The sequence below is a fragment of the Moschus berezovskii genome, chromosome 22, assembly GCF_049115385.1.
Source record: "Moschus berezovskii isolate FMDL1 chromosome 22, NW_MosBer_1.0, whole genome shotgun sequence".
NCBI lineage: Eukaryota > Metazoa > Chordata > Mammalia > Artiodactyla > Moschidae > Moschus > Moschus berezovskii.
Genome location: NC_142481.1, coordinates 8492731 through 8520398, shown reverse-complemented (window position 1 = coordinate 8520398; position 27668 = coordinate 8492731). Strand labels below are relative to the sequence as shown.

Genomic DNA, 27668 nt, shown 5'->3' with positions numbered 1-27668 from the left:
GCTGAGCTCTGTTTAATCTAGACACTCAGGGGACCCTTCGTGTTTGAAATGCCTTACTTGGAAGAGGAAGTTGACTTTTATTTTATCAGGGCCAAAGCAGGAACTGGCCAGCTGCTAATAATCTGAAGTTATTCTGAAATGAAGCCGCTCAGTCGTGTCCGACTCTGCGACCTCATGGACCGTAACCTACAAGGCTCCTCTGTCCATGGAATTTTCCAGGCAAGAGTACTGGAGTGGGTTGCCATTTTCTTCTCCAGGCTGCTAACAATAAATTATACTAATTCATTCAATAAATATTTACTAAGCTCCTTAGTGGGTTTTTAGGGCTTCCTAGGTGGTGCCTGGAGAATCCCAGGGATGACGGCGCCTGGTGGGCTGCCGTCTATGGGGTCGCACAGAGTCGGACACGACTGAAGCGACTTAGCAGCAGCAGCAGCAGCAGGTGGTGCTAAGTGGTAAAGCACCCACCTGCCGATGCAGGAGACTTATCGTGAGGGTTCATTCCTTGGGTCAGGAAGATCCCCCTGGAGGAGGACATGGCAACCCACTCCAGTATTTTTGCCTGGAGAATCCCACGGACACAGGAGTCTGGTCGGCTACAGTCCATGGGGTCTCAAAGAGCTGGACACAACTGAAGCAACCTAGGTCCTTAGTGGGTTTGCAAACCCTTCAGCACCTTCCCCCTGCTCCTCACTGGAGGGGCACAAGGATGCCAGAGAGCAGGGGGACCACTTAGGGTCTCTGAAGGCAGAGCTCTCACAGCCCAGCACTCCAGACAGCATCAGAGCATCCTATGTGATTGTTAGGAGTTGAAATGTGAATTGTGTCCCCTTAAAAGATGGGTTGAAATCCTAACCCCCAGTACCTCAGGATGTGATATTTGGGAAAAGGGTCTTTACACACGTGATGAATTAAGATGAGGACTTCCCTGATGGCTCAGTGGTGAAGAATCTGCCTTCCAATGCAACAGACATGAGTTTGATCCCTGGGTGGGGAAGATCCCCTGGAGGAGGGCATGGCAACCGGCTCCAGTATTCTTGCCTGGAAAATTCCCATCTCCAGAGGAGTCTGGCAGGCTACAGTCCATGAGGTCGCAAAGAGTCTCACACACACACATAGTGAAGTAGGGTGGTCCCTTACTCCAACACGAAAGCCCGGGATGACAGAGGCAGAGATTGGCTTTTAGTGTCCAAAGCCATGAGAAAATGATTTTCTATTGTTTTAAGCCACCCGGTTTGCAGTATGCTGTTCTAATAACCCTGTAAAACAAATAGCAGTGATAAATGAATATTGACTGAATGGGCTGAACAAGCGCTGGCTCAGCACTGAGTTCCTGGCTTAGGACACAAGCAGATTACAGCTGGCAAGTCCCCGGATGCCCTGAGCCAGGATCTGTGTTCCTGCCCGGAGCCTGAAAGCCAGGGGCCATTAAGAGGACAGTGGGGCTGAGTCTAGCAGGGTGGGGCCTGGCTGAACCTGGGAAGCTGCCAGAGGCTATACAGGTGTGGCCCAAGGGTGACCTACAGCTTGTAAATAAGTCCCCGAAATGCTCAGAGCCCATTAACATCACGTGAGCGTTATCTTAATGGAAGAGACTCGGACTTGTCAGTTAGATGCCTGGACCGGAACCAAACCAACCCAGCTGGGGCAGGAGGTGGGGGTGGGGGCTGGGTCCCTTGGGTCCTCCCCACGTGTTGATTTGAGTCCAACCAGAAAGTTTCCCCGGTGGGACAACCCTGTTGGGCCTTCTTGGACTGAAAGGAGCCAGGGAGGCTGGGTCTGTTGAACAAAGTTCATTTGAGGCTCAGCTAGGGCTCAGGACAGTCTTATCGCCTACAAGCTCCAGATAAGGCTCCTTCCTCGTGGCCAATGAAAGAGAAGCCACCCCACTTCCGCTTCAGCCCCCTGGCCCTCGCAACCACAACCCTGCTTTCTGTGTCTATGGATTTGCTTTTTCTGAACATTTCCTATAACATGTGGTTCTTTGGCTAGGCATCATTTTTGTTTTTAACTTATTTTTAAGAAATTATCCCTGTTTCTTTTATAAAACTAGTTGTTTCTGGGTCTTAGTTGCAGGATGTGGATTCTTTCGCTGTGACGCGGGGCTCAGTTGCTCCACGGCATGTGGGATGTTAGTTCCCTGATCAGGACTCCAACCCGTGTCCGTAGCATCTTAACCACTGGACCACCTGGGAAGCCCCTGGTCAGGCATTGTTTTAACCCTCAGAGAGGTGATGTTACTTGTCTAGGATCGCACAGCAACTGAGGCTGAAATCAGCATCCTGTGGCCAGAAGGTGTGCATTTACCTGTGTGCCCTCTGAGTTATCCCATGAAGTACATTCTAGGCAGGGCCGAGCGAATGGAGACCTTCAGGTACTGCTCAACGGGGTGATGAAAATATTCTGAAATGACACTGTGGGTGGATGCCGAGCTCTGAATCCGTTCTGATTCCAAAGCCACGCATCTACGAGCCACTCAAAACTGTTCTTGTATGCTTTATTTTTCTTCCAGTTTTATTGTGATATAACTGTCATACAGCACAGTATAGATTGAAGGTGTCCCCAGAATGGTTGGATTTACATGCATCATGAAGGGATGGTTACAGAGATACAACATTCAAGAAATAGAAAAAAAAATTTTTTTCTCGTGATGAGAACTCTTGGAAATTACTCTCTTTGAATTGTATACTTTAAATGGGTGAATTTTAGAGTATGTGAACTACATCTCAAAGTTTTTATTAAAAAAAAAAAAAAACCCACTCCTGTGCAGGGAATCCAAAGCTGGTGCTCTGTGACAACCTGGAGGAGTGGGATGGGGAGGGAGGTGGGAGGGGTTTTCAAGAGGGAGGGGACATATGTATACCTTTGGCCAATTCACGTTGAGGTATGGCAGGAACCATCACAGTATTGTAAAGTAATTATCCTGTCATTAAATAAAAAAACAGCTCCTGGCACATACACACGTAGAGTGAGGAGCAGCCATCGTCACACACACAGCAAAGGGTGCTGGGAATTCCCTGGCGGTCCAGTGGCTGGGACTCTGTGCTTCCACTGCAGGGAGACGGGTTCCATCACTGGTTGCAGAACTAAGATTAAAAATTTTTTAAAAGCACAGTGTGCCATTACAGGTGGGCTCTGGGGCAGGGACCAGAGGATTTTCACTTTTGCATGAGGATGTAGTTGGTGGTGATTCAAAGAAAAAAGACAGCTTTGAGATCATCCAGGAAATTACAGTGTAGGCTGGGTATTACATGGTATTCAGAGATGACTGTTAATATTTAGATGTTGTAACAGCAAGGTGCTTGTTACATATTTTTAAATATTCTCATCAATCTGAGGAGCACCATGAAATGTTTACAGATGGAATGAAGAAGCCTGGGAAGGTGAGGTAAAGATGCCCAAGAATGCCAACGTGTTGAAAACAGCATTTGGTGGGGGTTTTAGTTCTGCAGAAGGTCTCAGAGATAATGTTATGTGTATTCCTTGAAGGGGAACCAGGACCCTTCCTCAAGCCCACACTAATGTTTCTTTTTTTTTTTTCTTAATAATGAGAATTTTCAAAATAAATATCTGTTTATTTGACTGCACCAGGTCTTGGATGTGGCATGTAGGATCTTCAGTTGTGTGTGTGTGTGTGTGCGCGTGTGCATGCACGCACTCAGTAGTGTCCAACTCTGCGACCCCATGGACTGTAGCCCACCAGGCTTCTCTGTCCATGGGGTTCTCCAGGCAAGAATACCAAAGTAGGATGTCATTTCCTTCTCCAAAGGATCTTCCCGACCCAGGGATCGAACCCGTATCTCTTGTGTCTCCTGCTTTGGCGGGTGGGTTCTTTACCTTCTGAACCATAGAGGTGGCATGCAGGCTCTTAGTTGAGACATGTGAACTCTTAGCTGCAGCATGTGGGATCTAGTTTCTAGGCCAGTGATTAAACCCTGGCCCCCTGCACACAGTGAGAGCACAGAGTCTTAGCCACTGGACCGCTAGGGCAGTCCCAGCACTGTTGCTTCTTGACTGGCCCTCCCTTCCCTTGTTGGCAACTGTTCGAACCTGCCCTCTGGAATTCAAGGAAGGGGACACAGAAAGGCTTTTGTGCCCCGGAGCCCTACCACAGGGTCTGGCTTCATTTCGATATGACAGGCTGACCACAGCAAAAATCATTTTGCCACTTTGAAGTATACGACACGGTGATTTTTTTAGCGCACTCAGAGTCTTGTACAAACATCACCCCTATCAAATTCCTGAACATTTCCATGCCCTCAAAGAGAAGCCCATCACAATCACTCCCTATTCCCTCCCTCCCCTCAGCCCTTGGCAACCACTTTCTATCTTTCCTGATTTCCCTGTTCTGTTCGTTTCATACAGAAAATCATGTCCTATGAAGCCATTAGTCATGGTGAGACTTTTCACACCATGCAAATTGATAAATGCAGGGTTTTCTTCTCCAGGGAGCTTGTTGTTAAGAGTTTACCAGTGCATCCTAGTTCCTAAGACAGGAGAACAGAAGAGTTAAAAGTCCTCAGATCAGGAGTACTGTCCCTCAGGGAGCATTTTGGGAACATATGAGGGCGTTCTGAGTTGTCACAACTGTTTTTCGACAGTAGCGGACGGAGCCCTGAGTGGTCAGGATTGCATAGTTAACACAGTGAAGAATTGTCGTGCACACCCATGACTTTTCAACAACCTGTTGGACGTTCGTACAGCTGAAAAAATCCGCTTCTGAGACTCACGTCTATTTTGCATGTATTATAAGCCCCCCGCTTCTTTTTTTCCACATAACTGACTCTTTGGGGAAACAAGGCCATTCATCCTGTAGCCAGTGTTTCAATTCCTGGGCTTGGCCGAACTTGTCCTCATGGTGTTGATTCACTGGCAATTTTATCCTCCTGTTTTCTGGAAATGGCTGATTACAGTGAGAGGCCTGATCAGATTCAGGTTCCTTTTTTTTTTTCTTAAGCAGGGAAGGCTGAGGAGGGACATTTGTAGATGGTGAAGGGACCTCCTGTCACCTGATGGGCAGTGGGGGCACTGCTTGTCTCTCTTTCAAGTTTCTGGACTGCTGGGGGCTCTGGCAATGCCCGCCTCACCACCGCGCCCCCAGTAAAATTCTTCATCAGTCTTGTGCCTGAGTTTGGCAGCCGGAGACAAGCACTGTCTGACATACCATTTATGGGCTTCCCTGGTGGCTCAGTGGTAAAGGATGCAGGGGACGTGGGTTCAATCCCTGGTCTGGGAGGATCCCACACCCTGCGGAGAAACTAAGCCCGTGTGCCACAATTACTGAACCCACGTGCTGCAACTACTGATACCGCGTGCCCTGGAGCCTGTGCTCCACAGCAAGGGAAGCCGCCGCGATGAGAAGCCTGCGCGCCGCAGCCAGAGAAGAGCCCCACAGCAATGAAGACCAATGTGGCCAAAACATGAAAAATGTTTTTAAAACTTGCAGTACAGCTCTGCTAAAATAACGGGGAAAGGGGCTTCCTGCTGTCGACTTTAAAAAGATGCACAACGTGAGAGTTGCAAGTTAATTTTTACTTGGGCCAAAATGAAGTCTGGGAGACAGCACCTCAGATAGCTCTGAGAATCTGCTCCAAAGAGGTAATGGGGGAAGGTCAATATATGAGATTTTGGTGAAGGGGGAGTTCATGCAATGACGCACTTATCTTACAAAAGGTCTTCTGCTAGTCACCAAGGAGCAAATATCACCTTGAAGGCATTTAGTGCTTTTCTAGATACGAGAAAATAACTAATAATATCTAACTAATCTCAGTCACTCAGTCGTGTCCGACTCTTTGCGACCCCACGGACTGCAGCACGCCAGGCTCCCCTGTCCTTCACCATCTCCTGGAGCTTGCTCAAACTCATGTCCATTGAGGCAGTGATGCCATCCAACCATCTCATCCTCTGTTGCCCCCTTCTCCTTTTGCCCTCAATCCTTCCCAGCATCAGGGTCTTTTCCAATGAGTTGGCTCTTCAGGGGCTTCAGCTTCAGTCCTTCCAATGAATATTCAGGATTGGGCCTAGACTATACCAACAATCTGAAGAAGGCACTGGCAACCCACTCCGGTACTCTTGCCTGGAAAATCCCATGGACAGAGGGGCCTGGTGGGCTGCCATCCATGAGGTCGCTATGAGTCAGACACGGCTGAGCGACTTCACTTTCACTTTTCACTTTCACACTTTGGAGAAGGAAATGGTAACTCACTCCAGTGTTCTTGCCTGGAGAATCCCAGGGACGGGGGAGCCTGGAGGGCTGCCGTCTATGGGGTCGCACAGAGTTGGACACGACTGAAGCGGCTTAGCAGCAGCAGCAGCAGCAGACAAACAATCGTCAGGAATCTTTTTTGAAACAAGGGAAACGGAGAAGAGTTGCTACCTGCAGGTGTTTTGCAAGGTTCTGGCTTCACATTCCAGCTCCTCTGACTTTCTGGCCATGTGGCTTGGGCAAGTCACTTCACCGCCTTGCGTCTAGGGTGTTTCCTCGCTGTACCTTGAGAGAGAATTGCTGTGAAGACGGGATGAGGTCGGTAGGCCAGGTAAGTGCTAATAGTTGGTTGCCAAAATAAATGAACGTAGGACGCTGAGAGGCAGGAGCCTGGGCCCAGCAGGACCCTGTCCCCCTCCTCCAGGTTGCCTCCCGGCTGGTGTCCTGGCACACCCCGGGAGAAGGGAGGGGCTCCGGCCTCACCTGTCAGGGCCACTCAGCCGCCCCGCCACCCCGCCTCCCAGAGCCTCCGGAAGGCAGAGTAGATCCTGGGCGGGGTTTTCAGCCACAGGTCCTGAAAGGTTCGGGGCGATTCTGATAGAGGCGCCGACCCCGAGGGAAGGGTGTGCGCTGAGCTGCTGAGAAAGCCACCTTGTCATCCAGCCACGACCAGGTGAGAGATGGAGTCGGGGAGCTCTGTCCACCTGCGGGCGCATGCACACACACACACACACACACACTTGAGACTTGATCCCAGGGATCCAGCGGCAAGTGGAGAACTTGGGCTATCCACTCCTTGACCTCTGATCCCCTCTGGGCTGCACCCCCACCTCGGGCCCTCCACAAGCCGGGCATCCATCCCTGACAGCCCAGACACCCACCACCCCTGCCCCCAGCACGCCGGCTGCCGGATCTTTCCGTCAGTCCCCAGGCCGGCCACCCTTCTCAGCTCCCTTCACCTCCCTTGCTGGCAGATCTGATACTTGACCCTGTGAGGTACAGTTCGGTTGGAGGCAGAGAAGAATGAGAGACGAGCTCAAGGGAAGTGGGTTACCTTTATTCGGGCAAGGAGGGGCGACCGTCGGCCTAAGGACCGGGCAGAGCGCGAGAGGGATCAGGGAGGCTTCCTATTTAAAGGGAGGTTTGTGGAAGCGATAAGGGAAACGTTGGTCAGGTGGGATGCTTGGGGTATTCTTTAGTTGAGATGGCATTTGTAGTTGGGCAGTGGATTATAAGTCCTCTGGGCAGGGGCTGATAAGTCTCTGGCAGATGTAGGGGATGGAAGGTTTCTGAACACGGGGTGATAAGTCCCAGATAGCTACAACCGGCCTGGAGCATCAGGGCGGGACCTAAAGTTCAGTTTTGTTTTCTCCGATTCAGCAAGGGCCTTTGAGACTGTTGTTTTCTTTTCTAGGCCCAAAGACTCCTTCAGACCCCCGATCCCCTCCATCACCCCCATCCCCTCCATCACCCCCGCTCTCCCCTTCCCCACCCAAGGCTACCTGCCGCCTCCCTCCCTCCTTCCTGTCACCTGTTCTCCAGGAAGCAACCTGAGAATGAACGGCCAGGACAGGGCCGCAGTGACTGGAACGTCCGGGTCCCCTCCATGTAGACAGCTTCCCCACCTCTGGGAGGGACAGAGGGCAAGACCCTGGTCGGAAACCCCGGATTTCGGCCCGCCCCTGCCCGGGAGGTGGCCGTATCCCCGGCTCCCTAGCTCCATCCTGAGTCTGCGCTTCACTTCTAGGCAGGACCTAAGGTCGGTGATTTCAAAGCGGTAGCCCCACACGTTTGTCTTAAGCTTTTTCCCAGCTTTGTGATCATGGGGTGAATTTCAGGGAGAGGTGTGAACGCGGCGAAGCAGCCCACGCCCAGCGTAGGTGTGGAGGGCGTCCTGCGGCTGGGCGGGCACTGAGCTGGGTACCCAAGCCGACCTCGGGGAGGAGGCAGCAGGGGGCGGGGCTTTCAGAGCTGACCGAGCCGGACATGCAAATTACAGGGTGAGCTCTGGTGCCAGGACAGATGCGGGCGAGGAGGGCAGGCTGCGGCCAGACTCCCAGAGCGGAGAGGATGAAGCCAGGCCTGGGACAGAGGCGTGGACGAGAACCAGAACGTTTAAAAGGAGTCATGGGCAGATTCTGGCGACCTCACTATTCTGAGGGACCTGGAGGCTGGATTCCCCCTGCAAAGTTGGGGCTCCTTTCAGTTCCCTATCCTACCACAACCCCCAACGGGATGACCGACCCCCCCCCCGCCAGGGGTCCCGCTCTCATCCCTCCCTGAAGGGTGTGATGCAGCTGTAAGCACGGAGGGCAGATAAGGAGACGGACTTCCTGACCTCAGAGAGCTGGAGGGAAAGGCAAGCTCTTCCCACTTACCTTGGATCAGGACTTTGCCCAGGACTCCAGCTGTCAGGCTTTTCCTGCGGGAGCCACCCCCGAGGACCTGAAGACTTGCGGGAGGGGTACAGGGCGGGCCTGCTTTCCTGGTCTCCTCCCCTCCCCACGGCTTTTTTTTTTTTTGGTTGCCTCTGGGTCTTCCTTGATGCTCCTAGGTTTGGCTAGCTGCGGTAAGCAGAGGCTATTTATCACTGGGGTGTAAGGCTCCTCTTTGAGGTGGCTTCTCTTGCTCGGTTCCTGGGCTCTCGAGCAACATCTCTGAAGCTGTGGTGCGCAAGATGAGTTGCACGTGGCAGGTGAAATCGTCCCTGACCGGGGAGCAAACCCGTGTCCCCTGCATTGGCAGGTGGATTCTTAACCATTGGAGCCCCAGGGAAGTCCTCAGTTCTATTTTTTTTTTTTTTTAATCAAACTTCAGTCATGGGAGGTGAATCACACACTCACTCACTCTCTGGAATAACAGCCCCCAGAGTCCGCGCCATCCGTTGTGTCTGTATCTGACCAACGCAGCTACTCTGTTGGCCTCAGAATCCCGGCCTCTGATGAAACTGATTCCTCTCTAGGTCTGCCCTCCTTGCAGTCATGTCTGACTTCTCCCAATGCTGTGTGTGATCTGTGATCTCAATGCTAGATTTGACCATGACTCCTGCACCCAAAGGGGCTTCCCAGGTGGCGCTAGTGGTAAAGAACCCGCCTGCCAGTGCAGGAGATGCACGAGATGTGGTTCGATCCCTGGGTCCAGATGATCCCCTGGAGGACAGCATGGCAACCCGCTCCAGTATTCTCGCCTGAAGAAACCCATGGACAGAGGAGCCTGGCGGGCTACAGTCCATAGCGTCGCAAAGAGCTGGACACGACTGAAGCGACTTAGTATGCAAACACACAACCAATAGGAAAAGTGGAAACCCACTGGTCGCTTGCCCAGAGCCCATACGGAACAGCACGTTTTGCTTCGTATGTGATAATATAAAAAATGTACCGCATGTGTATATGTGCCAGGGACTGTTTTAATCCTCAGAGAAGTGAAGCTTCTCCAGAATCACAGCTAATGACTTTAGGAGCTTGAGATCAGTAGCCTGCAGCTGGAGGGTGTACACCTAACCACAGAGAGATGTGGTTACTGAGTCAAGTACGTTGACTGGAGGCTTCAGGTCCAGCAGCCGTATCTGGAGCTTGTGGGCAATAAGGCTGAGACTCTCACGAGCCAAAGCTGAGCTTTGAAATGAACCTTTAAAGAAATTTATCTCGGTTTTGATAGTGCTGGGTCCTTGTTGCTGCACACTGGCTTTCTCTAGTTGCGACAAGGGCAGAGGGAGCTACTCTTCGTTGTGGCACGTGGGCTTCTCATTGCAGTGGCTTCGCGTGGTGCAGAGCATTGCCTCTAGAACACCAGCTCAGTGTTTGCAGTGCACATGCTCCACATGTGGAATCTTGCCGGACCAGGAATCGAACCTGTGTCCCCTGCATTGGTAGGTGGATTCTTATCCACTGTACCACCAGGGAAGCCCTTTGAAATGAACCTTACTCAGCAAACCCAGGCTCCCTGGCTCCTCTCTTTCAATGCAAAAGGGGCTAGAGTACAAAAGGGGCTAGGGGAGGTCGGACGTACCACTCAGACGTCTATTTCTGGCTGCATTCAACACCTGGGGATTCCCAAAGAGCCCACAGCCCCACCCGAGTTGGTTCGATTCAAATCCAGGCATCCAGTTGACAAGCCTGAGTCTCTTCTGGAAAGGGAACCCTCCAGCGATCTTACTGGGCTCAGAGGGTTTCAGTGACATGAATCAGAAGCAAGGCTGTGGCTTCATTAGGTCCTGAGGTAACTTTTCTCAGCCATAATAAACCCAAAAGGACAACGTCTGCATGGCTTCTGGCAGCTTCCCAGCTTCAGTCAGGCCACACCTAACTTGATTTAACCCCAACGTTCACTTCTTAGTGGCTGTTTTTAAAATATTTATTTATTTATGGCTGCAGTGAATCTTGTTGCTGCGCTCAGGCTTTCTCTGGTTGCAGCGGGTGAGGCCTACTCCCTAGTTGAGGTGCGTGGGCTTCTCACTGCAGTGGCTTCACTTGTAGTGGAGCACAGGCTCTAGGGCTCAGGCTCAGTGGATACGGCACACGGGCTTAGTTGCTCCTTGGCACGTGGGATCTTCCTGAACCAGGGATCAAACTCATGTCTCCCACATTGGCAGGAAGATTCTTATCCACCGAGTCACCAGGGGAAGCCCCCTTAATGGCCACTTGGTTGAGCACCTGGCCCAGGAACACAAGCCCTCAGTTCAGTTCAGTCGCTCAGTCGTGTCCGACTCTTTGTGACCCCATGAATCACAGCACGCCAGGCCTCCCTGTCCATCACCAACTCCTGGAGTTCACTCAAACTCATGTCCTTCGAGTCGGTGATGCCATCCAGCCATCTCATTCTCTGTTGTCCCATTCTCCTCCTGCCCCCAATCCCTCCCAGCATCAGGGTCTTTTCAAATGAGTCAACTCTTCGCATGAGGTGGCCAAAGTATTAGAGTTCCAGCTTTAGCATCAGTCCTTCCAATGAACACCCAGGACTGATCTCCTTTAGAATGGACTGGTTGGATCTCCTTGCAGTCTGAGGGACTCTCAAGAGTCTTCTCCAGCACCACAGTTCAAAAGCATCCAACTCTCACATCCATACATGACCACTGGAAAACCAAAGCCTTGACGAGACAGACCTTGGTTGGCAAAGTAATGTCTCTGCTTTTTAATATGCTATCTAGGTTGGTCAAAACTTTCGTTCCAAGGAGTAAGTGTCTTTTAATTTCATGGCTGCAATCAGCATCCACAGTGATTTTGGAGCCCAAAAAATAAAGTCTGACACTGTTTCCACTGTTTCTCCATCTATTTCCCATGAAGTGATGGGACCAGATGCCATGATCTTTGTTTTCTGAATGTTGAGCTTTAAGCCAACTTTTTGACTCTCCTCTTTCACTTTCATCAAGAGGCTTTTTAGTTCCTCTTCACTTTCTGCCATAAGGGTGGTGTCACCTGCATATCTGAGGTTATTGATATTTCTCCCAGCAATCTTGATTCCAGCTTGTGCTTCTTCCAGCCTAGCATTCCTCATGATGTACTCTGCATAGAAGTTAAATAAGCAGGGTGACAATATACAGCCTTGACGTACTCCTTTTCCTATTTGGAACAAGTCTGTTGTTCCACATCCAGTTCTAACTGTTGCTTCCTGACCTGCATACAGGTTTCTCAAGAGGCAGGTCAAGTGGTCTGGGAATTTTCCAGTTTATTGTGATCCACACAGTCAAAAGCTTTGGCATAGTCAATAAAGCAGAAATAGATGTTTTTCTGGAACGCTTTTGCTTTTTCCATGATCCAGCAGATGTTGGCAATTTGATCTCTGGTTCCTCTGCCTTTTCTAAAACCAGCTTGAACATCTGGAAGTTCACTGTTCATGTACTGCTGAAGCCTGGCTTGGAGAATTTTTAGCATGACTTTACTAGCGTGTGAGATGAGTGCAATTGTGCGGTAGTTTGAGCATTCTTTGGCATTGCCTTTCTTTGGGATTGGAATGAAAACTGACCTTTTCCAATCCTGTGGCCACTGCTGAGTTTTCCAAATTTGCTGGAATATTGAGTGCAGCACTTTCACAGCATCATCTTTCAGGATTTGAAATAGCTCAATTGGAATTCCATCACCTCCACTAGCTTTGTTCGTAGTGATGCTTTCTAAGGCCCACTTGACTTCACATTCCAAGATGTCTGGCTCCAGGTCAGTGATCACACCATCATGATTATCTTGGTTGTGAAGATCTTTTTTGTACAGTTCTTCTGTGTGTTCTTGCCACCTCTTCTTAATATCTTCTGCTTCTTTTAGGTCCATACCATTTCTGTCCTTTATTGAGCCCATCTTTGCCTGAAATGTTCCCTTGGTATCTCTAATTTTCTTGAAGAGATCTCTTGTCTTTCCTATTCTGTTGTTTTCCTCTATTTCTTTGCATTGATCGCTGAGGAAGTCTTTCTTATCTCTCCTTGCTATTCTTTGGAACTCTGCATTCATATGCTTATATCTTTTCTTTTCTCCTTTGCTTTTCGCTTCTCGTGTTTTCAAAGCTATTTGTAAGGCTTCCCCAGAAAGCCATTTTGCTTTTTTGCATTTCTTTTCCATGGGGATGGTCTGACAGAATGTGGTCCACTGGAGAATGGAATGGCAAACCACTTCAGTATACTTGCCTTGAGAACCCCATGAACAGTATGAAAAGGCAAAATGATAGGATACTGAATGAGGAACTCCCCAGGTCGGTAGGTGCCCAGTATGCTACTGGAGATCAGTAGAGAAATAAATCCAGAAGGGATGGAGCCAAAGCAAAAACAATACCCAGTTGTGGATGTGACTGGTGATAGAAGCAAGGTCCGATGCTGTAAAGAGCAATATTGCATAGGAACCTGGAATGTTAGGTCCATGAATCAAGGCAAATTGGAAGTGGGCAAACAGGAGATGGCAAGAGTGAATGTCGACATTCTAGGAATCAGTGAACTAGAATTGACTGGAATGGGTGAATTTAACTCAGATGACCATTATATCTACTACTGTGGGCAGGAATCCCTTAGAAGAAATGAAGTAGCCATCATGGTCAACAAAAGAGTCCGAAATGCAGTACTTGGATGCAGTCTCAAAAATGACAGAATGATCTCTGTTCGTTTCCAAGGCAAACCATTCAATATTACAATAATCCTAGCCTATGCCCCAACCAGTAATGCTGAAGAAGCCGAAGTTGAATGGTTCTATGAAGACCTACAAGACCTTTTAGAACTAACACCCAAAAAAGATGTCCTTTTCATTATAGGGGACTGGAATGCAAAAGTAGAAGAAACACCGGAGTAACAGGCAAATTTGGCCTTGGAGCACGGAATGAAGCAGGGCAAAGGCTAATAGAGTTTTGCCAAGAGAATGCACTGGTCATAGCAAACACCCTCTTCCAACAATACAGGAAAAGACTCTACACATGGACATCACCAGATGGTCAACACCGAAATCAGATTGATTGTATTCTTTGCAGCCAAAGATGGAGAAGCTCTATACAGTTAGCAAAAACAAGACCAGGAACTGACTGTGGCTCAGATCATGAACTCCTTATTGCCAAATTCAGACTTAAACTGAATAAAGTAGGGAAAACCACTAGACCATTCAGATATGACCTAAATCAAATCCCTTATGATTATACAGTGGAAGTGAGAAATAGATTTAAGGGACTAGATCTGATAGATAGAGTGCCTGATGAACTATGGACGGAGGTTCGTGACATTGTACAGGAGACAGGGATCAAGACCATCCCCATGGAAAAGAAATGCAAAAAAAACCAAAAAACACAAGCCCTAGACCAAATCAAATAGAAACTTTTCTCTCTAATCTACTGTGGTGCACAGCCTCCAGGGTATGCTGTGGTTAAAGCTTGCTCAGGAGGAAGAGATGTATTTTAACCTGGGTGGGAACTCCGTGTTCACAGAGAAGGAAGAAGGAAGTCTTTGAAAGAGCAGAGAGAACAGAAAGTCATCATTCCCAGGACTCTTCCCAGACACTGGCATGCTCATTCACTCAGAGTCCACACCTGCTCCAACAGTGGTCAGACCCAGATTTTCCCTGGGGCAACATGTGTTGGCCCAGCCTAGACTGCCAAAGGACAAAGTCCATCAGTCTTTCTAGATGTGATCTTAGCAATGATAAGATGTTCACTGTGAAGGCATTACTTAATTACATCCTTACTGGCTTCTAGCCACAAAATGGGGAGTCAGAATCAATTCCTTTCCCTGCTCTTCTTTCCTTACAGCTGCTTTTTTAAATACTCAGTAACTGTACCTTCAAAGTCTCATCCTTTGGGGGAGTCTTTGAGTTGTTTGAAATAATCTCAGCCAACAACTTAATTAACTGCTTCTCTCTACAAACCACCGAGTCAAAGTGTATGATCCAGGATGGGGAATTCTCAATGCCCTGGACCTCCTCGAATGAGGTTGCAGGAGCATGTGGCATGAGAGGATGGTCATGTCCCAGGTCTCCAGTGGGTCCCTGGGATTGGCCACCAGCTGAGGGTCTTTGGCTTTGCATGGGAAGGAATTCAAGAACGAACCACAGAAAAGTGAAAGCAAGTTTATTCAGAGAGATACACAGTCCATGGGCTTCCCAGGTGGCGTGAGTGGTAAAGAACCCACCTGTCAATGCAGGAGACGTAAGACATGGGTTCAATCCCTGGGTTGGGAAGATCCCCTGGAGGAGGGCATGGCAACCCACTCCAGGATTCTTGCCTGGAGAATCCCTTGGACAAAGGAGCCTGGCGGGCTACAGTCCATAGGGTCACAAAGAGCTGGACACAACTGAAGCAAGTTAGCATGCACACATACATCCTATAGGCAGAATACGGACGATCTCAGAAAGTGAGAGCCACCCAGAGATATGGGGTGGTTAGTTTTTACAAGCTGGGATGTTTCATAGGCTAAGAAGTGGAAAGATTATTCCAACTATCTTGGAGCAGGGAGAAAGAGTTCCAGGAACTGGGTCATTGCCCACTTTTTGACTCTATATAGTCAGTCTCAGAACTGTCATGGCGCCCGTGGGTGTGTCATTTAGCATATGCTAATTATTCCAATGAGTGTATAATGAAGCTCATGGTCTACTGGAAGTCGAATCTTCTGCCATCTTGGACCTAACTGGTTCTCACCAGTTCTTGTTGCATCCTGTTTTTCTCAACGTCTGTGTCATTCTTCAAGGGTATGTCCCGCCCCCTTGCCTCCTATCTCAATACCAGTGAGTCTTGTGTATTTTCAGAAGGTCTGTCTGACGCAACCACCCTACTCCTGGAACTAACTTCTGTTGTAACCAGAGTTGAAAAGAACAGGTGTACGGTCGTTCAAATATTAGCAGATTTTCTAGAATTTCTTTTTTCTTTTATTTCAGTTCAGTTCAGTTCAGTTCAGTCGCTCAGTCGTGTCCGACTCTCCGCGACCCCATGAATCACAGCACGCCAGGCCTCCCTGTCCATCACCAACTCCCGGAGTACACTCAAACTCATGTCCACAGAGTCGGTGATGCCATCCAGCCATCTCATTCTCCGTCGTCCCCTTCTCCTCCCGCCCCCAACCTTTCCCAGCATCAGAGTCTTTTCCAGTGAGTCAACTCGTCGCATGAGGTGGCCAAAGTATTGGAGTTTCAGCTTTAGCATCAGTCCCTCCAATGAACATCCAGGACTGATCTCCTTTAGAATGGACTGGTTGGATCTCCTTGCAGTCCAAGGGACTCTCAAGAGTCTTCTCCAGCACCACAGTTCAAAAGCATCGATTCTTCGGCGATCAGCTGTCTTCACAGTCCAACTCTCACATCCATACATGACCACGGGAAAAACCATTGCCTTGACTAGACGGACCTTGGTTGGCAAAGTAATGTCTCTGCTTTTTAATATACTATCAAGGTTGGTCATAACTTTCCTTCCAAGGAGCAAGCGTCTTTTAATTTCATGGCTGCAATCAGCATCCGCAGTGATTTTGGAGCCCAAAAAAATAAAGTCTGACACTGTTTCCACTGTTTTTCCATCTATTTCCCATGAAGTGATGGGACCATATGCCATGATCTTTGTTTTCTGAATGTTGAGCTTCAAGCCAACCTTTTCACTCTCCTCTTTCACTTTCATCAAGAGGCTTTTGAGTTCCTCTTCACTTTCTGCCATAAGGGTAGTGTCATCTGCATATCTGAGGTTATTGATATTTCTCCCAGCAATCTTGATTCCAGCTTGTGCTTCTTCCAGCCCAGCGTTCCTCATGATGTACTCTGCATATAAGTTAAATAAGCAAGGTGACAATATACAACCTTGACGTACACCTTTTCCTATTTGGAACCAGTCTGTTGTTCCATGTCCAGTTCTAACTGTTGCTTCCTGACCTGCATACAGGTTTCTCAAGAGGCAGGTCAGGTGGTCTGGGATTCCCATCTCTTTCAGAATGTTCCAGTTTATTGTGATCGACACAGTCAAAGGCTTTGGCATAGTCAATGAAGCAGAAATAGATGTTTTTCTGAAACTCTCTTGCTTTCTCCATGATCCAGCGGATGTTGGCAATTTGATCTCTGGTGCCTCTGCCTTTTCTAAAACCTGCTTGAACATCTGGGAGTTCACGGTTTACATACTGCTGAAGCCTGGCTTGGAGAATTTTGAGCATGACTTTACTAGCGTGTGAGATAAGTGCAATTGTGCGGTAGTTTGAGCATTCTTTGGCATTGCCTTTCTTTGGGATTGGAATGAAGACTGACCTCTTCCAGTCCTGTGGCCACTGCTGAGTTTTCCAAATCTGCTGGCATATTGAGTGCAGCACTTTCACAGCATCATCTTTCAAGACTTGAAATAGCTCAACTGGAATTCCATCACCTCCACTAGCTTTGTTAGTAGTGATGCTTTCTAAGGCCCACTTGACTTCACATTCCAAGATGTCTGGCTCTAAGTCAGTGATCACATTATCGTGACTATCTTGCTCGTGAAGATCTTTTTTGTACAGTTCCTCTGTGTATTCCTGCCACCTCTTCTTAATATCTTCTGCTTCTGTTAGGTCCATACCATTTCTGTCCTTTATTGAGCCTTCTTTTATTTACTTTTGAATTTTGGGCTGTGCTGGGTCTTTGTTGCTGCATGCAAGATTTCTCTAGTTGCAACAAGCAGGGACCACTCTCCAGCTGCTGTGCATGGGCTTCTCATTGTGCTGGCTTCTCTTGTTTCGGAGCTTGGGTTCTAGAGCTTGGACTTCGGTAGTTGTGGCACACAGGCTTAGCACAGCATGTGGGATCTTCCCGAACCAGGGATCAAACCCATGCCCTCTGCATTGCAAGGCAGATTCTTAACCACTGGACCACCAGGGAAGTCCTTTCTGGGATCTCTTGACCAGTAGTTGAAGTTCCTTTGAGATGCCTTCATGTCGCTTCAGCTATCTTCTGGTTACTGGCTCCTTGTGCTCCAGCCTGCATCTGATATGTCCAGGCACACCAATCCGTACTCTCCCTTTCCAAACTGCCTGCTGTGGTTTCACAGGATGAACTTTGGGTCTTTGTCCCCAGTTCCTAGCCTGGCAGGCTGCAGTCTAAGGGGTCACAAAGAGTCAGACATGACTGAGCATGCACACACACATGCATACTCACAGTCAATAAACATCCACATTTCAACATACAATTTGTACATGCATCGTGTATGCATATGCTCACACATACACATGTGGCATTTGTTCACAACCACCCTCACACCACATATATAGTACATACTCAGTATGTACACAATACAAATATCACTCAGATATTTTGAGTTTGGTACCAGAACCACAACAATAAAGCAAATATTGCAACAACATAAGTTGTTGGTTTGGTTTTGGTTTCCCAGTCCATATAAAAGTTGCATGTACCCTATACTGTAGTCTATTAGGTGTGCAATAGCTTTATGTCTTAAAAAACAAACCCAATGTACATAACTTAATTAAAAAACAGGTGACTGCTATAAAATGCTCACCATCATCTGACAATCTGGGGTTGCTGCAAACCTTCAATTTGTAAAATAAAACACAGTGATTATGAAGCGCAATAGAATCAAGCGTGCCATACAATACAACGTATGTTCGTATGCACACAATTTCACAGACCATAAGTACACAATGTAAAGATACCATATATACTCATGAAACGCACATGCCATGTGTGTATATATACACACAATGCATATACATGTGTAAACATGCACATGTGAGTCCAATGGAAACACAATCATGTAACACACACTCCAGAGATATACATGTACATGAGCACGCACACTTACGTCCATGCACACGTAGAGCCAGTCCACGAGCCCATATTCCCCACAATGTCTGCACACACAGCTGTCCCGCCAGCTTCATGTACAACCCCAGGGCCTCCCTGCCCCCAGCTAACCATTCCCTGCTCTCCCTCCCCAGACAGCCATGCTCAGCACGCAGACATTTTCCTTCTTCCCCACGGCCCCCTTCATCCTCTTTGTCTTCACGGCTTCCACCATATTTCACCTTCATCAGAAGATAGAGAAGATGCAACCCACGTGGGAATTAGAGGCACTGAAGCCAGCAACTACGGAGACCCCCTGGAATCCCCAGCTGAAGGGCATGTGGACCATCAACGCCATAGGCCGCCTGGGGAACCAGATGGGGGAGTACGCCACCCTGTACGCCCTGGCCAAGATGAACGGGCGCGCCGCCTTTATCCCGCCCCAGATGCACAGCACGCTGGCCCCCATCTTCCGAATCACACTCCCGGTCCTGCACGACGCCACGGCCAGGAGCATCCCCTGGCAGAACTACCACCTGAACGACTGGATGGAGGAGCAGTACCGCCACATCCCAGGGGAGTACGTGCGCCTCACCGGCTACCCCTGCTCCTGGACCTTCTATCACCACCTCCGCGCCGAGATCCTCCAGGAGTTCACCCTGCACGCCCACGTGCGTGAGGAGGCCCAGCACTTCCTGCGGGGTCTGCGGGTGAATGGCAGCCGGCCGAGCACCTACGTGGGGGTCCACGTGCGCCGGGGGGACTACGTCCACGTTATGCCCAACGTGTGGAAGGGCGTGGTGGCCGACCGGCGATACCTAGAGCAGGCCCTGGACTGGTTCCGCGCTCGCTACAGCGCCCCCATCTTTGTGGTCTCCAGCAATGGCATGGCCTGGTGTCGGGAAAACATCAACACCTCCCGCGGCGACGTGATATTTGCCGGCAATGGCAACGAGGGCTCGCCCGCCAAGGATTTTGCCTTGCTCATGCAGTGTAATCACACCATCATGACCATCGGGACGTTCGGGATCTGGGCCGCCTACCTCGCAGGTGGAGAGACCATCTACCTAGCCAATTACACCCTCCCAGACTCTCCCTTCCTCAAAGTCTTTAAGCCAGAGGCAGCCTTCCTGCCAGAGTGGATTGGGATCCCTGCCGACCTGTCCCCACTCCTCAAGCACTGATGCTGGCTGGTTTTCAGCACCCCATTCTCCTTTTCGGACTCCCCCAAGATCAGTTCCGGGGTCTGAGGAGCACATTGTTACATGTTCCAGGGGGCTTCCCTCTTGTACCATAATGCTCCAGGCTGCAAGCAACAGAAGTCCCAACTAACTTGTTTAAATAACATATTCATGAGTCTCACACAGCATGACCAGAGACTGCAGGTCTCCAGGGTTAATTCAGCAGTTCAACAGGTCATCAGCAACCCCAGTACCATCCATCTTGTTGAGCTGCCATAATCTGTTAAATCAGCTCCCATATGCTCCTTTTGGTCTCTAGAGGGCTACCACATGCCCAGGTGTTGCACAGATATCCTCTTTCCAAGGCGGTAAAAAGTTTGTTCTTATCCTATGTACCCTTTGAAGAGTGTGGGAAACCTTCCAAATCTCCCTGCAACTGGTCCCAGGTCTCACTGACCAGAAGGGTGCCACATGCCCTCTGACCCCTTATAAGGCATGGTGAATTAGACCTTGGGTTGACTTAGCTTCAGATCAATAAATCATTGCCCCCTGCAGCTGTGGAATCAATGGGCCTCCTCTGATGGACGTTGTAGCTTGCAGTAAGAAAACTGAGTTGCTCTTACCAAGGAAGAAGGAAGGGATGTCTGCAGGGTGCAAAACAGGGAAGCCTTGAATAATTGTACAGGTTGGTCACTGCATAAAGGCATTTGCCCAAGGAGGCAAGTGGGGCTTGCATAGAGCCCATGGTCTGCTCTCCAAGCCATGTGTCCCTGGGACTGTGTCCACCCAGCAGGCTCACTTTTTTCTAAAGTTAGTCTCCTCAGAGTGGGGACCTTTTGTCCAGTTTTCACAAGAGAGCTGTATTGGCTAGTAGTTGGAATCCAAGCCCACATGCCCCACGTCTGCGACGCTGACTTCTAGCGCTTATCATGGCTATTGCTAAGAACTCACAGACCAGTGTGGCTCAATGAACTTGACGAGAGTCCATTCATCCTTTCAATAAATGCCTGTCGTGATGAACCCAACAGGGTCCCTGCTCTCAAGGGCTGTGTTGACAAAATATGATGGCTTAAAGTGACAGCAGTTAATTCTTTCCTACTGGTCAGTGGGTCAGCTGGGTGAGTCTCTGCTGCATGCAGTGCTGGCTGAGGTCTCTTATGAAGCTGCATTTCTGTGGTGCTCATTCGGAGTATCCTGCAGGACAGGATAGCTCAGACTCCCTTGCAACGTGGCTTTCAAGTTGTTTGCTGACACATTTGCTGTGGGAGTCCTCGGGTATCCTCATCATGTAGAAAGTAGAGCTATCTGAAGCTGCCATGCTGTGAGGAAGTCCAGACACAATGGGAGGCCTCATGGAGACGCCCCGATTAACAGTCATAGCTGAGCCAAGCGTCATCCCAGCCCAGGCATCAGAAATGCGAGTGTAGACGCCTCCAGTTGTTCCAGTCAACCTCACATTTCCAGCAAGCCAGCTCAGTCTCCTGACTCCTGCAGAGTCAGGCCATATCTGAATTCCTGATTCACAGATTCTATGAGTGTAATAATACTCTGATTGTATGCCAGCGAAGTATTGGGACAATCTGTCGGGCAGTCATAAGTAACTGAGTAACAAAACTAAATAGATTATTCCCTGTATTTGCAAAATCTCTTATGACTTGGCATGAAGTAGGCCAACATGAACTTCTCCACCTGACTTGAGATCCCGCATGCAAAGGTCCTGTGGCAGAGGGACACCTAGTGAAATGAGACTGTGTGACTGGAGCCCAGGGAGACAGATATAAATGGAGAAGTTAGCAGGGTGGGACTGTGAAGTGCCTCATCGACCAGGATAATAAGGACTCTGGGTTTTATTCTAAGACCAATGGGAAGCCATCAAAGGACTTTCATTAGAGGCACGATATGGTCTGATTTGGGGCTTCCCAGGTACCTTAGCGGTAAAAGAATCTGCTTGCCAATCCAGGAGTAGAAGGAGATGCAGGTTCAATCCCTGGGTCAGAAAAATCCTCTAAAGGAGGAAATGGCAACCCATTCCAGTATTCTTGCCTGGAGGATCCCATGGACAGAGGAGCCTGGTAGGTTATAGTCCATAGGGTCGCAAAGAGTTGGACAGGACTGAACTCACACACACATGCACATATATAATCTGATTTGCTGTGTGGACGTATCTGTCCTCTATGTGAAGGTAAGACTGTAGGGGCAAGGGTGGAGAAAAGGAGACCAGTCAGAAGGCTACTATAACATTCCCAGCACCTATGATGGTGGACCAAGGAGGTAATGGTGACATAGAAGTCTCATTTCAAGACTCCTAGTGTCTCTCTGCCACAGTTTGACATTCCCAAAAAAAACAATCCGATAGCTCAGTCGGGTTGATATTTGAGTCAGGCATCCGCCATGAGTCAATTACCTGAGGCCATGGGGAGGGGATCACCCAATACCAACATGGCCACTGTGTTCGTAAGGGGGTTGGTTCAAGAAAAGGTAATGAGAGAATACCCTAAGAACTGGGAAGATGCTCCAAAAATGGATACATAGAGAAGAAAAGGTTTGCTACTCACATTTCGGTGACGAAGGAAGTTATGTAGTCACACCCAGTTTCAAAGACGTGTTGAGAAAAATTAATCAGTGGATCTAAGAAAGAAATGAAAAATTGTATTCAAGACAAAGTTGAGGATTATCCCAGTGGCGCTAGTGGTAAAGAACCCACCTGCTAATGCAGGAGACATAAGAGATGCAGGTTCGATCCCTGGGTCAGGAAGAGCCCCTGGAGGAGGGTATGGCAACCCACTCCAGTATTTTTGCCTGGAGAATCCCATGAACAGAGGAGCCTGGTGGGCTACAGTCCACAGAGCCAGACACGACTGAAGTGATTTAGTACTTAACCCAAGAAGAACATTCAAGTCTGAGTACTGTTCCATTGGTTAGATTTCAAGGGATAGTTATATAAGCTGTTTTTTGGTTCTTTTTTTTTTTTTTTTTGAGTCTGTGGCTTGTTCACCAAATGACATGCTATTGACAGTTTACATAATCCAGATCTAAGAGTCATCCTGGGGCATCCAGGGTCACGTGACCCCTTCTTAGATCAAGCAGGAATGCTATCTTTCAAGGAGTTGTCTAGATTTTGCTGGGAGAATGTGGCCCTTCGTGACTGAGCACGTATTCCCGCCCATGGGGGAGATTTGGTCGGTGGGTAATGCAGACACAAGAGGCACAGTGTGTGGAGAGGGGAGGTCAAAGGGCAGAGAAGCGTTTTCATGTTTACGTTTTTCCTGTCTTGCCATAAAACGTGTGTTTTCTGTCGCCAGTGGGTGAGCTGGAGCATCCCGCCCGCATGCCTCAGGTTCAGGCACGGCTTCAGTTGACGACCATCTCACATCCCCTTGCAGGCCCTGCGGTCTCTGGCTGCTGCTCTTGGGACCCTTTCTTGTGGCTTGGTACCCATGGAATGGAAGGCCACATTACTTTACTCAGCTGATGAGTTTCTTGGTGATTGTATTGAAGGCGTCCCCTTTCAAATTGCCAGCCTTACTTTGTACAGCTTGAGTGGCTGGCGATCACTAGACCAGGGTTTGCTATTAAAAAAAAATAAATTCAACGTTCATTTACTAATTTAGCATTCTCCATTGATCAATCCTGGGTGTTCATTGGAAGGACTGATGCTGAAGCTGAAACTGCAATACTTTGGCCACCTCATGCGACGAGTTGACTCACTGGAAAAGACTCTGATGCTGGGAAAGGTTGGGGGCGGGAGGAGAAGGGGACGACCGAGAATGAGATGGCTGGGTGGCATCACCGACTCTGTGGACATGAGTTTGAGTGTACTCCGGGAGTTGGTGATGGACAGGGAGACCTGGCGTGCTGTGATTCATGGGGTCGCGGAGGGTCGGACACGACTGAGCGACTGAACTGAACTGAACTGATTTTCTTCATGGACATCTACAAATGAACTTGGGGGGGTCATATTTCACATGCTTCTAAATTAAAGCAACATCACAGTGGGCCATAGTTTCCAAAAACGGCCATGACCACGTCTCCCCCCTGGATTCCAGCTGCCCTCAAAGCCTTCCCCTGCCTGTCCCCACCTCAGTAAATGGCACTGTCTGTTTACTTCAACCAAACACTTAAACTTACTCTTGATTTTTTTCTTTCACAGTTACTCGAACAGCAAGTTGTCAGCTTTCCCTTGAAAATGTACCCTGAATCTGTGATCTTCTTTTTTTTCTTAATCATCACCATTCCATCCTGGTAGAAGTCACCACCATCTCCACCTGGACACGTATAAAAGTCTCTCTAAAAACAAGCTAAACAGGGACTTCCCTGGTAGTCCAGTGGTTAAGACTCTGGTGCTTTCCAAAAAAAGAGATATATTTTCATGTTTGCAATATCCACATTTCACAAGGCTCACATGCCGAGTACGTAAACAGTGCCTATAAGTCAGTAAGAAAAAGACGATTACTTCGTTAGAAACCATGGGCCAAAACAATTGAAGACATGGTTTGCAAACGATGATGAACAAGTGTCAGTTAGCACAGGAAGACACGTGTTCACACTGCTGACTTCCCTTCCACCTCAGGTACCCTCCCGAGGGCTGCCCTCAACTGCTTCATTTGACAGTTCATCCTCTCCACCCCAGAGCCTGCTCAGCTCACTTCAGACCCTGGAGGGTGACTGTGTGGGGCAGGATAGTAGGACGGGAGGTATTTCTCCTGGGATGTTTCCTCACTGCTACATCTTCTGTCATTACCTAGGAAATTATACTCACCCCCCAGATTCTACATTTCTGCTTTTTAACCCACTCAGTTTGGGGTACTTAGCTACAGCAACCCTAGGAGACTAATTCAGTATGGTGTTGAAGACTCTTGAGAGTCCCTTGGACTGCAAGGAGATCAAACCAGTCAAACCTAAAGGAAATCAACCCTGAATACTCATTGGAAGGAGTGGTACTGAAGCTCTAATACATTGGTTACCTAATTCAAAGAGCTGACTCATTGGAAAAGACCCTGATGCTGGGAAAGATTGAGGGCAGGAGGAGAAGGGGACGACAGAGGGTGAGGTGGTTGGATGGCATCACCGACTCAATGGACGTGAGTTTGAGCAAGCTCTGGGAGACGGTGAAGGACGGGGAAGCCTGGTGCGCTGCAGTCCGTGGGGTCGCCAAGAGTCGGACACGACTTGGCGACTGAACAATGGCAAGATAGTAAGGAGGGGAAAGCGTTGTTTCTGGTGGTTTTACAGAGCTTCTTCAGTCAACCAAGGCTCAGTCAAAGGTTGGTTGTGCCTGGTCTGTTCGATTTAATTAACTGTGTTTGTGGTTACGGGGTGCTTTTTCTAAGAATTAGCATTCCCTGGGGGTTCTATCCATGGCTTATTTTTCTCCCTGGGTGATTTCATAGTTTCATAGCTGTATTTTGATGACTCTCACATTTTTATTTTAGGGCCAGAAACATCCCTTTAGACAAAAAAAAAAAAAAAGTTTAATAATAGAATTACTTAAAAAATTCCAGGGAATTTACTGGGTGTCCGCTGGTTAAGACTCTACACTTTCACTGCAGGGGGCATGGGTTTGATCTCTTGTCAAGGAACTAAAACCCCACATATGCCTCACAGCACAGCCAAAGGAAAAAAAAGAAAAATTCCAAAAGCAGAGAGTGCTGAGAAAAGGAGGCTCTACCAGATGTTAAAAACTAATGTCACGCCTCAATAAATAAAACAGTGTGATCCCAGTGCATGGAAAACAGATGAAGGGAACTGCTTGGAAAGGTCAGAGATGGATAGAAATCCACTGGGGAATTTAATGCAGGTTGAGGGTAGCGTTACAAATTAATGACTGAAAAATGACTTCTTAACAAACAATAGTGACACATCCAGAGGAGAAAAAGCAAGCTTACAGAAAGAAAACTTAAAAAATACAAAATGTAAAAACAAAAGTATAAAATGGAAAAAAGATCATGTGTCATTTTTTATTCAAATATGGAATCATACAAACTTGAGCAACTTGCTGTTCTTTATAAATCTGCTCTGTAAAGGGGGCTTCCCTGGGGGCTCAGTGGTAAACGAACCTGCTTGTCAGGATTGGAAGTGGAGTGGAAGGAGATGTGGGTTCGATCCCTGTGTTGGGAAGATTCCTTGGAGAAGGAAATGGCAACCTGCTCTAGTATTGTTGCCTGGAAAATCCCATGGACAGAGAAGCCTGGTGGGCTACAGTCCATGGGGTCGCCAAGAGTCAGGCACAACTGAGTGACTGAATGCTCGTTTTTCCGCTGTGTGGAAGCAGCATTTTTCCAGTCCCTTTGGTACTTGCAGAAAATTCTATTGTATTCATCAACTGTGGTACATCCATACTGTTACTGAAGGTTTTAAGGGCATTTGTTATTTTTTGCTTTTACAAATAACGCTGGGGAGAATATCCTTGTCATTTGCCATTTTTGGCTGTAGTGTGAAAAATCTTTATGCATGCGTACTAATACTTCTTTTTAAGGATATATTATTAGAATTGAAATTTCTGGGTCATGGAGTGTGAATTTAAAATCAATTGTGCTGCATAACTTGTGGGAAAAAAAAAATTCTGTCCCAGCCCATTCTCCCAATCTTGCCAAATTTGGATATTACTTTTAAATTTTTCTCTGATTTTTTTTTTTTTTTGACCTGTGCTGAATATTTGCTTTGCAGCTCGGAGGCTTTCTCTCATTGCTGTCCACAGGCTCTAGAGCATGTGGGCTCACAGCAAGCATGCAAGATGTTGCAGCATGCAAGCTCTCTAGTTGTGGCAGGGCTGCTTAGCTGCCCAGCAGCAGGAGGGATCCTAGTTCGTTGATCAGGGATCAAACCCACATTCCTGTATTGGAAGGCAGATTCTTAATCACTGGACCACTAGGGGAGTCCCTCTTCAGTTGCTTTGGCAGGGATGGAGGGGGGGCATCTTTTTCAATTATATTTCTCTTTGAGTGAGATCTCTTTTAGTCTTTTTATCACTTCTCCTGAGCTTTGAAGTCAGTCTACTAAGCAAGATTCTCAGATTCTCGAACTCAATAGGCCAAGGTGAATTCACTAATTCTTCATTTTTCTCCCCTTAAGCTATTTCTCTTTCGCATCTTTTCTCATCAGCCACACCAAGCCCTCTGCGTCAACCCAATCCTGGGTTTTAATTCTTTCCTTTTCTTTATTTGCCACCTTCTGTCAGTTACAAAGTCCTGATGATTATTTTTAAAATTCTAACATCATACATGTGAAACATTCATAAAATGTATAGTTTAAAGAATAACAGAGCAGAAACCTCTATCCAGCTTAAGGCCAGATGTTTCCAGGGACCCCACGACCACTCTCAGGTTCAATAATTTGCTGGAATGACTCATAGGACTCAGCAAAGCCCTTAGACTCACGTTTGTGTTTTATTACTGTGAAAAGATGGGGCTTTCCAGGTGGTGGTGGTGCTGCTGCTGCTGCTAAGTCACTTCAGTCATGTCCGACTCTGTGTGACCCCATAGATGGAAGTCCACCAGGCTCCCCTGTCCCTGTAAAGAACCCTCCTGCCAGTGCAGGAGACACGGGTTTGATTCCTGGGCCAGGAAGATTCCCCTGGAGAAGGGCCCAGCAACCGGCTCCAGTATTCTTCCCTGAAGAATCCCATGGAGAGAGGAGTCTGGCAGGCTACAGTCTAGGGGGTCTCAAAGAATTGTACATGGCAAGTGACCTTGCAGGCATACAGGCACAGTGAAAAGATACAAATTAAAATCAGCAGAGGCAAAAGGGACACAGAGTAGAGTCCAGGCGAGACCAGGTGGACGCTTCCAGGGGTCTCTCCCCCGGTGGTGTCATATGAGCAGCACTTAATTCCTCCGGCAACCACGTGTGACGACACAGTGCTAAGTATCGCCAAACAGAGAAGCTGCTGCAAGCCTTGGCGTCCAGGATTTTTACCGTGGGTCAGTCACGTAGGAATGTCGGGATGCCCGTGTGACTGACCTGAGCTACTCAGTTTCCTGGCACCACCAGAAGTCAAGCTGATGCAGTGCAGTCCAAGCCCCCAGGTAAACAAAGACACTCTTATCAGGTAGGACAGGCCAAGGGCTTCGAGGTCATGTGCCAGGAGCCAGT

General features: G+C 48.3%; 2 protein-coding genes across 3 annotated transcripts in view; one reads left to right on the top strand and one right to left on the bottom strand.

The window, feature by feature from the left end:
- The first annotated feature begins 6745 nt into the window (after window positions 1-6745).
- On the top strand, window positions 6746-19580 carry FUT2 (fucosyltransferase 2 (H blood group)). The gene is made up of 2 exons (XM_055411698.2): window positions 6746-6878; window positions 18552-19580. Exon 2 carries the CDS (start codon window positions 18558-18560, stop codon window positions 19578-19580), a length of 1023 nt encoding a protein of 340 aa, XP_055267673.1. The 5' UTR covers window positions 6746-6878; window positions 18552-18557.
- MAMSTR (MEF2 activating motif and SAP domain containing transcriptional regulator) overlaps window positions 14712-27668 on the bottom strand; it is a 26344-nt gene continuing 13387 nt past the window's right edge. Inside the window, exons 9-10 of one of the 2 annotated variants that reach the window (XR_008683906.2) lie at window positions 22133-22205; window positions 14712-17693 (exon numbers count right to left, since the gene is read on the bottom strand). Coding sequence is in view for 1 of the 2 variants with exons in the window: in XM_055411681.2 (XP_055267656.2) it covers window positions 22197-22205 (9 nt within the window). In the remaining variant the exon portion in view is untranslated. Of the gene's footprint in view, window positions 17694-22078; window positions 22206-27668 lie in introns of those variants that run through there. The other variant, XM_055411681.2, reaches the window with a different exon arrangement.

What these genes read in the sequence shown, in the direction of transcription:
- FUT2 (XM_055411698.2), top strand. Translation starts at nt 18,558, where the DNA reads ATGCTCAGCACGCAGACATTTTCCTTCTTCCCCACGGCCCCCTTCATC.